The 14,047-nt window shown below is 40.8% G+C and overlaps 1 protein-coding gene across 1 annotated transcript; it reads right to left on the bottom strand.

Moving 5' to 3' along the window:
* Window positions 1-1,743: 1,743 nt before the first annotated feature.
* On the bottom strand, window positions 1,744-11,737 carry LOC308105216 (uncharacterized protein; the record flags this gene model as incomplete). Its single annotated transcript, XM_080455851.1, has 4 exons — window positions 1,744-2,124; window positions 8,140-8,361; window positions 10,061-10,270; window positions 11,366-11,737. 4 exons carry the CDS (start codon window positions 11,735-11,737, stop codon window positions 1,744-1,746), a joined length of 1,185 nt encoding a protein of 394 aa, XP_080311977.1.
* Between the last annotated feature and the right edge of the window lie 2,310 nt (window positions 11,738-14,047).

A 14,047-nucleotide genomic window follows, 5' to 3' on the forward strand; every position in this document is an offset into this window, starting at 1 on the left:
CGACCTTTGCTGCGTGTCACCCCCCCCCCCCCCCCATCTCTCTCTCCATTTTCTGTCAGCCTACTGTAATATATCAATAAAGGCAAAAAGCCCCCAAAAACATCTTAAAAACACAATTTAAATCACAAAAATGTTCTCATTTGCCATTCATTTTATAACTCAACTCAACAACTGTAGCCTATGCTTGCTTTTGGATTTTTAGATAAAAAAAAAAAAAAAAAAAAAACAAGGATATTATCTCTTAAATTAAATATTAGGTTGTAGTTATAAAATGAATAACGGATGAGAACATTTTGTGATTCACATTGATATGTATTATATCGTCCATGTTTCAACTTTATATATTGTCTCTGTCTTGGTGGGAACCTCATACTGTAATCCCCAAAAATGATACTTTTCAAGATAAAAATTCTACAAGCTCAAAATGCGAGCTTGTAGATCTACTACTTTTGATACATTTATGTGACACGCTGTAGTATGATCACGTATAGGCCGTTAATTTATGAGGAAAAACAAAAAGTTCGAATATAGGAGGTTTCTGCCCGACAACAACAATATACAATTTAAATGTAGTCATTTAGAACAGGGGTTCCCAAAGTTGGGGTCGTAGGACACTGACGGTGGGGTCGCGAAATTATTTTGGGTCATTAAAATATCTTCCCCCCAAAAAAAAAAAGATTTCAACAGAATGAATGAAATACAATCTAAAAATTAGTACATTTGACCCATCTCATTAGGTACTGTAAATGTGATTGAATGAATTCTATATGAACACGATTATTAACAGTACAAGTAGCAGTCCTACAGTCAAAAGTCATACTAAAAGTATAACTTTTACACGTAAAAATGTAGATTTTTAACCCAGGGTTAGGTGGGGTCGCGAGTCAATGGCCGCATTATTTTGGGGTCGCGGGCTGAAAAGTCGCTCTTTATTTAAAAAGAAGACGCTCTTTATCCAGAATGACAATAAACAAGGTAAACATACATAGAACACAGAGAGACAGTGTAGTGTCTCAGTAAACTATAGGATCATAGAATACAGAGAGACAGTGTAGTGTCTCAGTAAACTATAGGATCATAGAATACAGAGAGACAGTGTAGTGTCTCAGTAAACTATAGGATCATAGAATACAGAGACAGTGTAGTGTCTCAGTAAACTATAGACCAAGAACCTAGCATCAGTCTAAACAATAGACTATCAAAAGATTATAATCTGTACATTGAAACTATTGAAACTATAGGATGCCAGGTCAGCAAATGAACCTGGCATTTGTCTACATAACATGATATCTAAATTACATTTTAACCTTTGCATAAGACTACATGGCCGTCAAACGACCATGTATATATTCTTTACGTGAAAGTCAAATTTGACATAATAAAGAGGTAAACATTGTGAAAATAGTAGTAGATGTAGTTTGGCTATTTTCACAATGTTTACCTGTGGAATCGAGTCAAACTAAATGCAATGCCTACAACTCCAAGTACTTGTCAGGGTGGGGGGTCCCCAGTTAAAATATAGTTATTTTAGGGGGTCCCCAGTTCAAATATAGTTATTTTAGGGGGTCCCCAGTTCAAATATAGTTATTTTAAGGGGGTCCCCAGTTAAAATATGATTATTTTAGGGGGTCCCCAGTTCAAATATAGTTATTTTAAGGGGGTCCCCAGTTAAAATATGGTTATTTGTGGGGGGGGTCTCCAGTTCAAATATGATAATTTTCTCACAGGGTTAAAACGTGGGGTTCACAGGCCCAGCGAGAACCGCCGTAGCTTCATGTCAGGACCCGGCGAGTCTCCTCCTCCCCCGTCGCCGCTCGCCGCCTCCTTCTTGCTCTTGCGGTTGCGCTCGGCCTTGAACAGGGCTCCCACCACGGCCAGCATGACGGTGCCGGTGATGCCCAGCACCGTCAGCGTCTCCACCATGCACAGCTCGGCGTCCATGGTGGCCAGCGATTGGCCGGCGGAGGGCGGCGGGGCGTGGCACTGGATGCTGTGGTAGTCCTCGACGTGCAGGTGGCGGACGTGCTGGATCTTGCTGAAGACGCGGTGCAGGTCGCAGTCGCAGAACCACGGGTTCAGAGACAGCTGCACGTGAGTGCTGACCGTGTGCAGGCTGACCAAGGTCTGGGGAAGACGCGCGCGCGCGCACACACACACACACACACACACACACACACACACACACACACACACACACACACACACACACACACACACACACACACACACACACACACACACACACACACACACACACACACACACACGTTTAAAACATTGGTTCTCAAAGTGGGGTCCGGGGACCACCAAGGGTCCTTGGAAAACTGTTATGATTTAGAAGACATTTTGTAGACATTCAGGAGGTGTAGTTCTAGACTCTATATAACATTCAGGAGGTGTAGTTCTAGACTCTATATAACATTCAGGAGGTGTAGTTCTAGACTCTATATAACATTCAGGAGGTGTAGTTCTAGACTCTATATAACATTCAGGAGGTGTAGTTCCAGACTCTATATAACATTCAGGAGGTGTAGTTCCAGACTCTATATAACATTCAGGAGGTGTAGTTCCAGACTCTATATAACATTCAGGAGGTGTAGTTCTAGACTCTATATAGCATTCAGGAGGTGTAGTTCCAGACTCTATATAGCATTCAGGAGGTGTAGTTCCAGACTCTATATAGCATTCAGGAGGTGTAGTTCCAGACTCTATATAACATTCAGGAGGTGTAGTTCCTGACTATATATAACATTCAGGAGGTGTAGTTCCTGACTATATATAACATTCAGGAGGTGTAGTTCTAGACTCTATATAACATTCAGGAGGTGTAGTTCTAGACTCTATATAACATTCAGGAGGTGTAGTTCCAGACTCTATATAACGTTCAGGAGGTGTAGTTTCAGACTCTATATAACATTCAGGAGGTGTAGTTCCAGACTCTATATAACATTCAGGAGGTGTAGTTCCAGACTCTATATAACATTCAGGAGGTGTAGTTTCAGACTCTATATAACATTCAGGAGGTGTAGTTCCAGACTCTATATAACATTCAGGAGGTGTAGTTCCAGACTCTATATAACATTCAGGAGGTGTATTTCCTGACTATATATAACATTCAGGAGGTGTAGTTCTAGACTCTATATAACATTCAGGAGGTGTAGTTCCAGACTCTATATAACATTCAGGAGGTGTAGTTTCAGACTCTATATAACATTCAGGAGGTGTAGTTCTAGACTCTATATAACATTCAGGAGGTGTAGTTCCAGACTCTATATAACATTCAGGAGGTGTAGTTCCAGACTCTATATAACATTCAGGAGGTGTAGTTCTAGACTCTATATAACATTCAGGAGGTGTAGTTCTAGACTCTATATAACATTCAGGAGGTGTAGTTCTAGACTCTATATAACATTCAGGAGGTGTAGTTCTAGACTCTATATAACATTCAGGAGGTGTAGTTCCAGACTCTATATAACATTCAGGAGGTGTAGTTCTAGACTCTATATAACATTCAGGAGGTGTAGTTCCAGACTATATATAACATTCAGGAGGTGTAGTTCCAGACTCTATATAACATTCAGGAGGTGTAGTTCCAGACTCTATATAACATTCAGGAGGTGTAGTTCCAGACTCTATATAACATTCAGGAGGTGTAGTTCCAGACTCTATATAACATTCAGGAGGTGTAGTTCTAGACTCTATATAACATTCAGGAGGTGTAGTTCCAGACTCTATATAGCATTCAGGAGGTGTAGTTCCAGACTCTATATAGCATTCAGGAGGTGTAGTTCCAGACTCTATATAACATTCAGGAGGTGTAGTTCCTGACTATATATAACATTCAGGAGGTGTAGTTCTAGACTCTATATAACATTCAGGAGGTGTAGTTCCAGACTCTATATAACATTCAGGAGGTGTAGTTCCAGACTCTATATAACATTCAGGAGGTGTAGTTCCAGACTCTATATAACATTCAGGAGGTGTAGTTCCAGACTCTATATAACATTCAGGAGGTGTAGTTTCAGACTCTATATAACATTCAGGAGGTGTAGTTCCAGACTCTATATAACATTCAGGAGGTGTAGTTCCAGACTCTATATAACATTCAGGAGGTGTAGTTCCTGACTATATATAACATTCAGGAGGTGTAGTTCTAGACTCTATATAACATTCAGGAGGTGTAGTTCCAGACTCTATATAACATTCAGGAGGTGTAGTTTCAGACTCTATATAACATTCAGGAGGTGTAGTTCCAGACTCTATATAACATTCAGGAGGTGTAGTTCCAGACTCTATATAACATTCAGGAGGTGTAGTTTCAGACTCTATATAACATTCAGGAGGTGTAGTTCCAGACTATATATAACATTCAGGAGGTGTAGTTCCAGACTCTATATAACATTCAGGAGGTGTAGTTCCTGACTATATATAACATTCAGGAGGTGTAGTTCTAGACTCTATATAACATTCAGGAGGTGTAGTTCCAGACTCTATATAACATTCAGGAGGTGTAGTTTCAGACTCTATATAACATTCAGGAGGTGTAGTTCCAGACTCTATATAACATTCAGGAGGTGTAGTTCCAGACTCTATATAACATTCAGGAGGTGTAGTTTCAGACTCTATATAACATTCAGGAGGTGTAGTTCCAGACTCTATATAACATTCAGGAGGTGTAGTTCCAGACTATATATAACATTCAGGAGGTGTAGTTCTAGACTCTATATAACATTCAGGAGGTGTAGTTCTAGACTCTATATAACATTCAGGAGGTGTAGTTCCAGACTCTATATAACATTCAGGAGGTGTAGTTTCAGACTCTATATAACATTCAGGAGGTGTAGTTCCAGACTCTATATAACATTCAGGAAGTGTAGTTCCAGACTCTATATAACATTCAGGAGGTGTAGTTCCAGACTCTATATAACATTCAGGAGGTGTAGTTCCAGACTATATATAACATTCAGGAGGTGTAGTTCCAGACTCTATATAACATTCAGGAAGTGTAGTTCCAGACTCTATATAACATTCAGGAGGTGTAGTTCCAGACTCTATATAACATTCAGGAAGTGTAGTTCCAGACTCTATATAACATTCAGGAGGTGTAGTTCCAGACTCTATATAACATTCAGGAGGTGTAGTTCCAGACTCTATATAACATTCAGGAGGTGTAGTTCCAGACTATATATTGAAAAGGAAGGAAGCAAGCACTCAAGACGAGTTTTCGAAGTATCAAAGTACAGGGTGCACGGCTCAGGCAGATACAGTTCATAGAAAGGAATGCCAGCACTCACTTAAGTCCATTTAGGCTCTTTATTTATTAGCTCATAGCTCCCCAGCACACAGCGTCAAAACCGGACGTTTCGGCCCAGAGGCCTTCTTCAGCGTATATGACAACACATTGTTTTTGTGTCACTTATAAAGGGACCTTGGTGCAACGCACAGAGCGGTCCGGGTAACAACAAAATAAGACAGTCATTTTTTAACAGTCATTTTTTAACACAAAGGGTCACCATAAAACAGAAAAGTATATAGAAAAAAGAGAAAGAAAGAAAAATAATTATTACCTAGAACACGATTTTTTAGCAGTAAAGCGGCAGTTTTACAACCTTAGTCTGTGCGAGTCCCTCAGTACTCCTTCATAAAGACAAACTCAGATTTCATTCAAGACTTGCACATTTATAAAAAATGTAAAACACATTTTTTAAATACCGAAGTATACACAATGTCACTTGAAAAGGAGGCATTAATCATTCATTGTCACATCATCAATTCATTGCTCTACAAAATAAACTCATTTCACTCTCAAGTGGTATGCTCTGTCTGTTTTACACACAATAAACACTATAAGAAACAACCTAATAAGAGTTCTTCATTTAGACCTTTAGGGTGTTCTGTTTGGAGATAGTGTATCCACCATGCCTCTCGTTGCAATAGAAGTTTTTCACGATCCCCACCTCTTTTTAAGGGCAATATTGCCTCAATACCCTGAAACCTTAAAGCACAGACTTCATGTCCCACCGCATTAAAATGTCTAGCAACAGGTGATTTTTCATCCTTGTTTCTATTACTTTTATGTTCTGAAATTCTAACTTTAAGTTCTCTTTTGGTTTTACCCACATAACAAAGGCCACAAGGGCATTTTAGCAGATAGACCACACACTTAGTTTTACAGGTGATAATGCTTTTAACATCAATCTTTTTTCCTGAATGTGGATGTAATACATGATTCCCTCTGATCATTGCATTGCAATGAACACAGTTGTAACACGGAAAGTTGCCCGTAGGCAAATCTGACATAAAATGCTGTGGTGGAACATAACAGTCTGCCCTCACTAAAGAGTCCCTCACATTTTTGGCACGTTTGTGTGCAAAGATGGGGGGCTCCTTGAAAACATGACCCACATTAGGATCACTCGATAACACATACCAGTATTTTTTCACAGAATTCTTAATATCAATGCACAAAGGGGAATAGGTAGTGGACAAAACTATCTTTGACTCCCCTGCACGAGCAGGTTTTGGAGTTAACAAGCTAGACCTCTCTTTCTCTCGAGCTCTCTGTACATTAACACTTAGCACTTTATCACAATAACCTTTAGTTTTGAAACGATCGCACAAGTCCTTAGCTTGTCTTTCGAAAGCACTGTCAGTACTACAGATTCTTTTCGTCCTCAAGCTAAAGAATTTATGAAGGAGTACTGAGGGACTCGCACAGACTAAGGTTGTAAAACTGCCGCTTTACTGCTAAAAAATCGTGTTCTAGGTAATAATTATTTTTCTTTCTTTCTCTTTTTTCTATATACTTTTCTGTTTTATGGTGACCCTTTGTGTTAAAAAATGACTGTTAAAAAATGACTGTCTTATTTTGTTGTTACCCGGACCGCTCTGTGCGTTGCACCAAGGTCCCTTTATAAGTGACACAAAAACAATGTGTTGTCATATACGCTGAAGAAGGCCTCTGGGCCGAAACGTCCGGTTTTGACGCTGTGTGCTGGGGAGCTATGAGTTAATAAATAAAGAGCCTAAATGGACTTAAGTGAGTCCAGACTATATATAACATTCAGGAGGTGTAGTTCCAGACTCTATATAACATTCAGGAGGTGTAGTTCCAGACTCTATATAACATTCAGGAGGTGTAGTTCCAGACTCTATATAACATTCAGGAGGTGTAGTTCCAGACTCTATATAACAGGGGTCCTCAACAGGCGGACCGCGGTCCATGACCGGACGACACCTCTCTGCGGACCCTGGGAAAATTATAATAAAAATAAATAAAAAAAAGAAAAAATCCCAATAAATTATTTCTAGGCTATTAATCTGCGAGTTACCGCGATCGCGAGTCACAATTGACCCTAAACCGAAATGAAGTAACAAAAAACGGGGGGAAAAGTACCCGAATCCGCCGAAATCCGCGGGAAAAAACGCTGCGCGCGCGTGCATGTGCGGACCCTAGCCTTATTCAAAAACGTATTTGTGGACCTTCAAGATTTGTTGTTGAGTACCCCTGCTATATAACATTCAGGAGGTGTAGTTCCAGACTCTATATAATCTCTCAAGACAGATTCAGAGCTCCACAGCTGAATCTGTTAGCTCCTGTTACAAGATGTATAGTTAGGAATGTAAACAAAGACACGTGGTTTGGAAGTGGGGGGCTGAGGGCGGAGCTAACGGCCAACATCCGGTTATCCACATTCTATTGGGAGGTCCCCCCAGAGTCAAAATCAAAGGGCGCTGTTTTTTTTTACCAGGTTGCAGACCTGGTCTATAGATAGACTTCAGCTAGTCATGACTTGTTCCTCATTGGCTGTTTTTTTAGACAATGAGGGCTCAATGTACTCTCAGAATATGGGATCTAAAGACGAGACGACCCACAATACTGTGTTCGGCCACTGTATGTAACTCTATGGTAAGTGGCGCTGTTGCTCAATGTCCTCTCAGAATATGGGATGTAAAAATGTTGCCATGTTTAGTGAGAGAAATAAGCAACCTGGTATAATATGACTGTGTCATATCTTGTTTCAGTTTTTTTGACTATGGGTCCCCAGATTGGACTCTATGTAACATTCAGAGATTGTGTAATAGTGGTCTGGCTACGCGAGACCAGGGTTTAAGTGGTTAACGTGTGTTATATCCTACCTTGAAGTTAAGATGCACCATCTGGTTGCCCTGCAGCCCCAGCAGGCTCAGGCTCCTCAGTGGGGCCAGGGCCTCCTGGTCCAGGTCCGTCAGGTTGTTGTGTCCCAGGAGCAGAACCTCCAGCCTCTGCTGCCTGGTCAAAAGGCCCTCCGGCACGGCGTCCAGCCGGTTCCCCTCCAGGTTGAGGAAGTTCAGCCGCGAGAGGCTGTTGAAAACCCCAACCTTCAGAGGGTCGGAAAGGAACTACGTTCATTTATTCAGCATTGAGGTACTTTAAAGAGGTGGTGCCATGGTTTTTCATGTGTCTATGAGGTTGATAGAACTTCATTAAGCCCCCTGATGGTGTTTTTATGGTGTTTTTATGTCTTCTATGACTATTTTGAGTTTCTACCTGGAGGCTGAAACCTTGAGGGTCAAACGTGCCAATAGAGAAACAGCGCTTTAGTGACATAGTAAAAATATACCCTCCCCCTCATTATCATAACACAACAGGTGTGGGCATGAGGAGGAGGAGGGACTAGGACAGGTGGGTGGTGCTAAGGTGGTGGAGGAGGTGCTAAGGTGAGAACCAGGTATACTTAATGAACTGGAGGCGTGTCCACATAAAAACATAATTTTAACAATTTCTGTACACTTTTTTGAAAAAAATCTTCCTCCTAGTATAACCATAATACCTGATGATTATGTTTTAGGGGGGGGGGGATCACAGAAAATCACGACACCCCGTCTTTAACGTTTCCTGAGTATGTCGATTTTTCAATAGATTTAATAATAATAATACATACATTTATACAGCACTTTTCAAGGTACTCAAAGTCGCTTTACAGAAGACAGAAACAAGATAAGAACAACTTTATCAGGAAAAGGACTAGTTTAAAAGGTTCAGATTTCTACTACACATTTTGAAAACTTTTGGGGGGAAAAAAACATGTGAAATGTCACATTCTGCATAATGAGTTGTTTGGCTTTTTAAGTATATTTTGATGCCAGTACTTCTGCACTTTTACTCAAGTAAAATGTAGAATACAGGACTTTTACTATTTCTATACTGTGTTATCCTCAGCTCTGAAGTAATAACAGTACAATACTGTTAACCCATTAAGACCGGGAACGCATCTGTGTCATTTTTAGATTTCGTTGGGCTATTCAAAATAGCAGATCTACAAGCTCATATATATATATATATATATATATATATATATATATATATATATATATATATATATATATATATATGTTACAGGGTGTTTGGAGAACCAGGGTGATTGAAGAAAGCGCGCTCGTTTTTACCACCCACCCAGCAATTCTGTAGAAGCAACACTAGACGGAGCGAGGGCGCGCCTCCTCGGCCTCAAGCTCTGCTGAGTCGGCGCGCCTCCGTCATGGACAAGCTTGTGCGTGTGAACGTGTGTTCAGCGTTCCCCTAGCGTAGCTTCCTGGTTGCTATGTGGGGGGGAACAACAAAAGACAGGTCCGCGTCGGCGCATCAAAGCCCCGCCTCTCCGCCTTCTCCTCCTCCGGTTTATTACGCGAGGCTCGCGAGGAGGAGGCTCCTCCTCCTCCTCCTCCTCGCGAGCCTCGCTAATAAACCCTGTCTCGAAAAGCCCCGCCTCGCCCCGAAGCCCCGTGCCTAAAAACGAGCGCTCTGTCTTCAATCACCCTGGATCTCCATTCACCCTGTGACATATATATATATATATATATATATATATATATATATATATATATATATATATATATATATATATATGCACACATTTTCACGATTTTCAGCAGATCCACAAGCTCATAGCACGTTGTTGTCGATCTGCTATTTTTGAATAGCCAAAGAAATCTAAAAATAACACAGAAGCGTTCCCGCACTGAACGGGTTAAGGACACTGTCTGACACGCATGGCTACTGGGTGTGGTCCTTGCCCACCTCCAGAGCAGTGATCTGGTTGTAGCTCAGGTCCAGCTTCCTCAGGCTGTCGAAGTGGGCCAGCGACGGGGCCGTCAGGCCCTGCAGGAGGTTGTGGTCCAGACGCAGCTCCTGCAGCGAGTACAGGCTCTGGGAGAAGTCCCGGGGGAGCCACACCAGCTGGTTGAAGCTCAGGTCCAGACGCTCCAGGAATTGCAGGGACGACAGCGACTGGAAACGAGAGCAAACGACATCGATATGTAAATCATAGAAAAAAGCTGCCCACACACACAGGTATAAATGACAGTGAAAGTTGTAAGGGATGTTTTAAGGTCAAACCGGCAGCGGTTCCGGTAGGAGACACAAAGAGTCTCCCCTTTGTGTCTCCTTCCGGAACCGCTGCCTACCGGTCCGCTGGTCATCAAATCATTGTCTCCATGGAGTGAGAAATACATAGAAAAAAAATCATTTTGGGGGTGAACTATCCCTTTAACACTGGCACTTGGTGTAGTGGTGGGAAAAAAAGTTCATTTCAGTGAACGAACGATTTCGTTCACGTTCACGGCAATGATTCGTTCAAATGATTCGTTCACGTTCTCGTTCAGTAGCGCTATTTTCTAGAGTTCAAAATGTACTTGAGTAAAAGTACAAAAGTATTGGCATCAAAATATAAAGTACCAAAAGTAAAAGTACTAACACATTTGAAAATAGCCGATCTAACGCGTCGCCATGCGACGCGTTGTGAGCTTGTAGATCGGCTATTTTCAAATAGCCTAGTTATATAATAGGGCTAAAGTGGTTAATGTGTGTTTTATAATGTGTGTAAAACACCATCGCGGGAGCGGGGTTTTTTTAACGTCGCGCGTGAACGTAACGGTTTCAGTAAGTGAACGAGCTCGTTCACGTTCACGGCAAATGAACTAGTTCTTTTGAACGAATCGATCATGAACGACACATCACTAACTTGGTGGTGGTATTGGTGTCTAACAGTGTTGGAAAAGTTACTAAAACATAGTAATACATTACTTATTACATATTACTTGTTTAAAAAATAATATAGTTACTTTACTTATTACTCCCTGCCAAAAGTAATTAGTTACTTTACTAGTTACTGGAACAAATAATAATATTACTTTATAAGTTACATATTACTTTAGTTACTTTCCAACACTGTGTTGGAAAAGTTACTAAAACATCGTAATATAGTTACTTTACTTATTACTCCCTGCCAAAAGTAATTAGTTACTTTACTAGTTACTGGAAAAAAAAATTATATTACTTTAAGTTACATATTACTTTAGTTACTTTCCAACACTAGTGTCTAACCTGTGGCTGCAGAGCCTGGATGCTGTTGTTGGACATGAGGAGGATCCTCAGGGACCACAGGCCGCTGAAGGTGCTGCTGCGGACCTCGCTCAGCTGGTTGCGGGTCAGGTCCAGCAGCCAGGTGCCGTGGGGCACGTGGTGCGGGATGTGGGTCAGGCCGCGGGACGCGCAGTCCACCAGGCTGGACGCCTCGTAGCACACGCACTCCCCCGGACACAGGAGCTTCTTCCTCTCTGAGGAGGAGGAGGAGGAGGAGGAGGAGGAGGCCTCCGACGAGAGAGGCAGGAGGAGGAGGAGGAGGAGGAGGATGGAGGAGGCCATCATGCTGATGGAGATGCTGGAGGACACCATGCTGGGAACGGAGTGAGGCATTCCTGCCTGTAGAGGGCAGTGTTTTTTTTAACGAAATAAATAATTAACCAGGTCTATAAAAACCCAAGCCCAAAAGCAGTGGTGGAAAAAGTACTCAATTTTTTTACTTGAGTAAAAGTATCAAAACTGCAATGTAGAAATACTCTCTTACAAGTAAGAGTACCGAATAAAAAATGCACTTGAGTAAAAGCACAAAAGTATTGGTATGAAAATGTTCTTAAAGTACCAAAAAGTATAAAGTAGGCCTACTCATTATGCAGAATGTCCCACAAGTTTTCATATATATGAAATGTATAGAAATCATTAGCAGATCTACAAGCTCACAATGTGTCACAATGCGACGCATTGTGAGCTTGTAGATCGTCTGTTTTCAAATGGCCGAAATGTATTCACCTGTTTCCTAGGCTGTGTGTTTTCCACTTCCTGTCGGATTTCACTGGATATCATTAGTCATCTGACCAGTTTCATTGGATTTCATTGGATCAAATCGACAGGAAGTGGAACACACACAGGAAGTGAAAAGCCTAGGAAACAGGTGAATATAGGGCTGAAGTGGGTAATGTATGTTTTGTGATAATAATCAATCCTTCTTGACATGAAAATGTTTGAGAACCACTGGTTTAAACAACTTTATGAAGCATTAAAGCCCAAATAAGCAACAACTACACTGTAGAAACAAGCCCAAAAGAAACGCAACCCGCTACTAACAATATTTACAAGTGACTTTACAGAAAAACAAGCCCAATGTCGCTTATAATAAGCAGACATGGAAACACTGGCAGAGGGTGAGACGGTTATTCCAACTAATCAAACATCTCAACAAACAATTATAATAAAAATGATAGATTTTCAGATTTTTTTTTCAAAAATAGCAGATCTACAAGCTCATAGCGCGGCACCCGGTGCCACGCTATGAGCTTGTAGATCTGCTATTTTTGAATAGCCAAAGTGTAAAATAAAGCTTTTTAGCTCAAGGGTCCAAGGGTTAAGGGTTAAGGGTCCAGTATTTCTCCTATAAATAAAACGTACAACAAGCTTTATCTGCTACGGCTTTCCATTGTGTTGTCATGGACTAAACGTATGGAGAGGTTACTATTCATTACATGTATTAATGTTGACAATGATTGATTAGTTTTCAGGGACAATTGTGTTTGGTTATTTTAAACACCAGAATAATCAGGACGAAAGGTTTTCAGCGTTGGTTCTATAGATGGGTTTCCGCGCGACGTCATCACAGAGCAGAGTGCGCAATCTGCGCATGCGTGGGGTAGAACGAACCGGAAGCGCCATTCACTCTGTTGTTATTTTCGGGATTTAGATAGGCATAATGCTGCTATTATAGGCATAATAGGCATAATGCTGCTATTATATACAAACAGATCCAACTTCCGACAAATCATTTTTATTGAGTAAAGAAGATATTACAAACTGCATCATTTAATCTACTTTCATTAAACCCGGTGAAGACCATTTCTTTTATGAATGTACATTTGACTAGAGCTGCTGCGGGTAATAGCGCCCTCTACTGCTCAACCCTCCACTGCGCGCGCATCATCCTACAAACAGGAAACCCATCTATATCGTCTCTGTCGGGTGGAAACCTCATGTGTACAAAACTGTTACTTCTCAGGATTCAAATAAAAACAATTGCAAGAATAGCAGATTGAGCTTCACGCAGTGTTTCGAGCTTAATGTAGATCTGCTATTTTTTATGTTTTTGTGTGACAAGTAGGCCAAGTAGAAAATATGGAGAGGTTTCTGCCTGACAGCAACGATATACAGTTTGTGGTAGTAAATAGACCTATTTTAGTAACATTGATGCTTAAAAGAATGAACGGCCGACAGTTTTTTGCAGCCAGTATGGCATGTACCAGCAGTATGTATGTATATATATATATATATATATATATATATATATATATATATATATATATATATATATATATATATATATATAATATATATATATATATATATATACATATGGTACCTGTATGGTATGGCATGTACCAGCAGTATATATATATATATATATATATATATATATATATATATATATATATATATATGGTACCTGTATGGTATGGCATGTACCAGCAGGCGTATAGAGAGCATGAACTAGTGATGTGCGGGTCGGGTTTTTTCATGACCCGCCCCCCCCCGCGACGGAACCCAACCCGCCTCAACCCGCCCCACGAACCCATATATAAATCTATGGCTCAACCCGCCCCGCGACCCGCGGTAAAAAAAAGAAACGGTAAAATCATTAAGAAAAATAATCTTCAAGTATACACCCCAAGTGTATTCAAA

This window comes from Gymnoscopelus braueri (assembly GCF_963280865.1).
Source record: "Gymnoscopelus braueri genome assembly, chromosome: 17".
NCBI lineage: Eukaryota > Metazoa > Chordata > Actinopteri > Myctophiformes > Myctophidae > Gymnoscopelus > Gymnoscopelus braueri.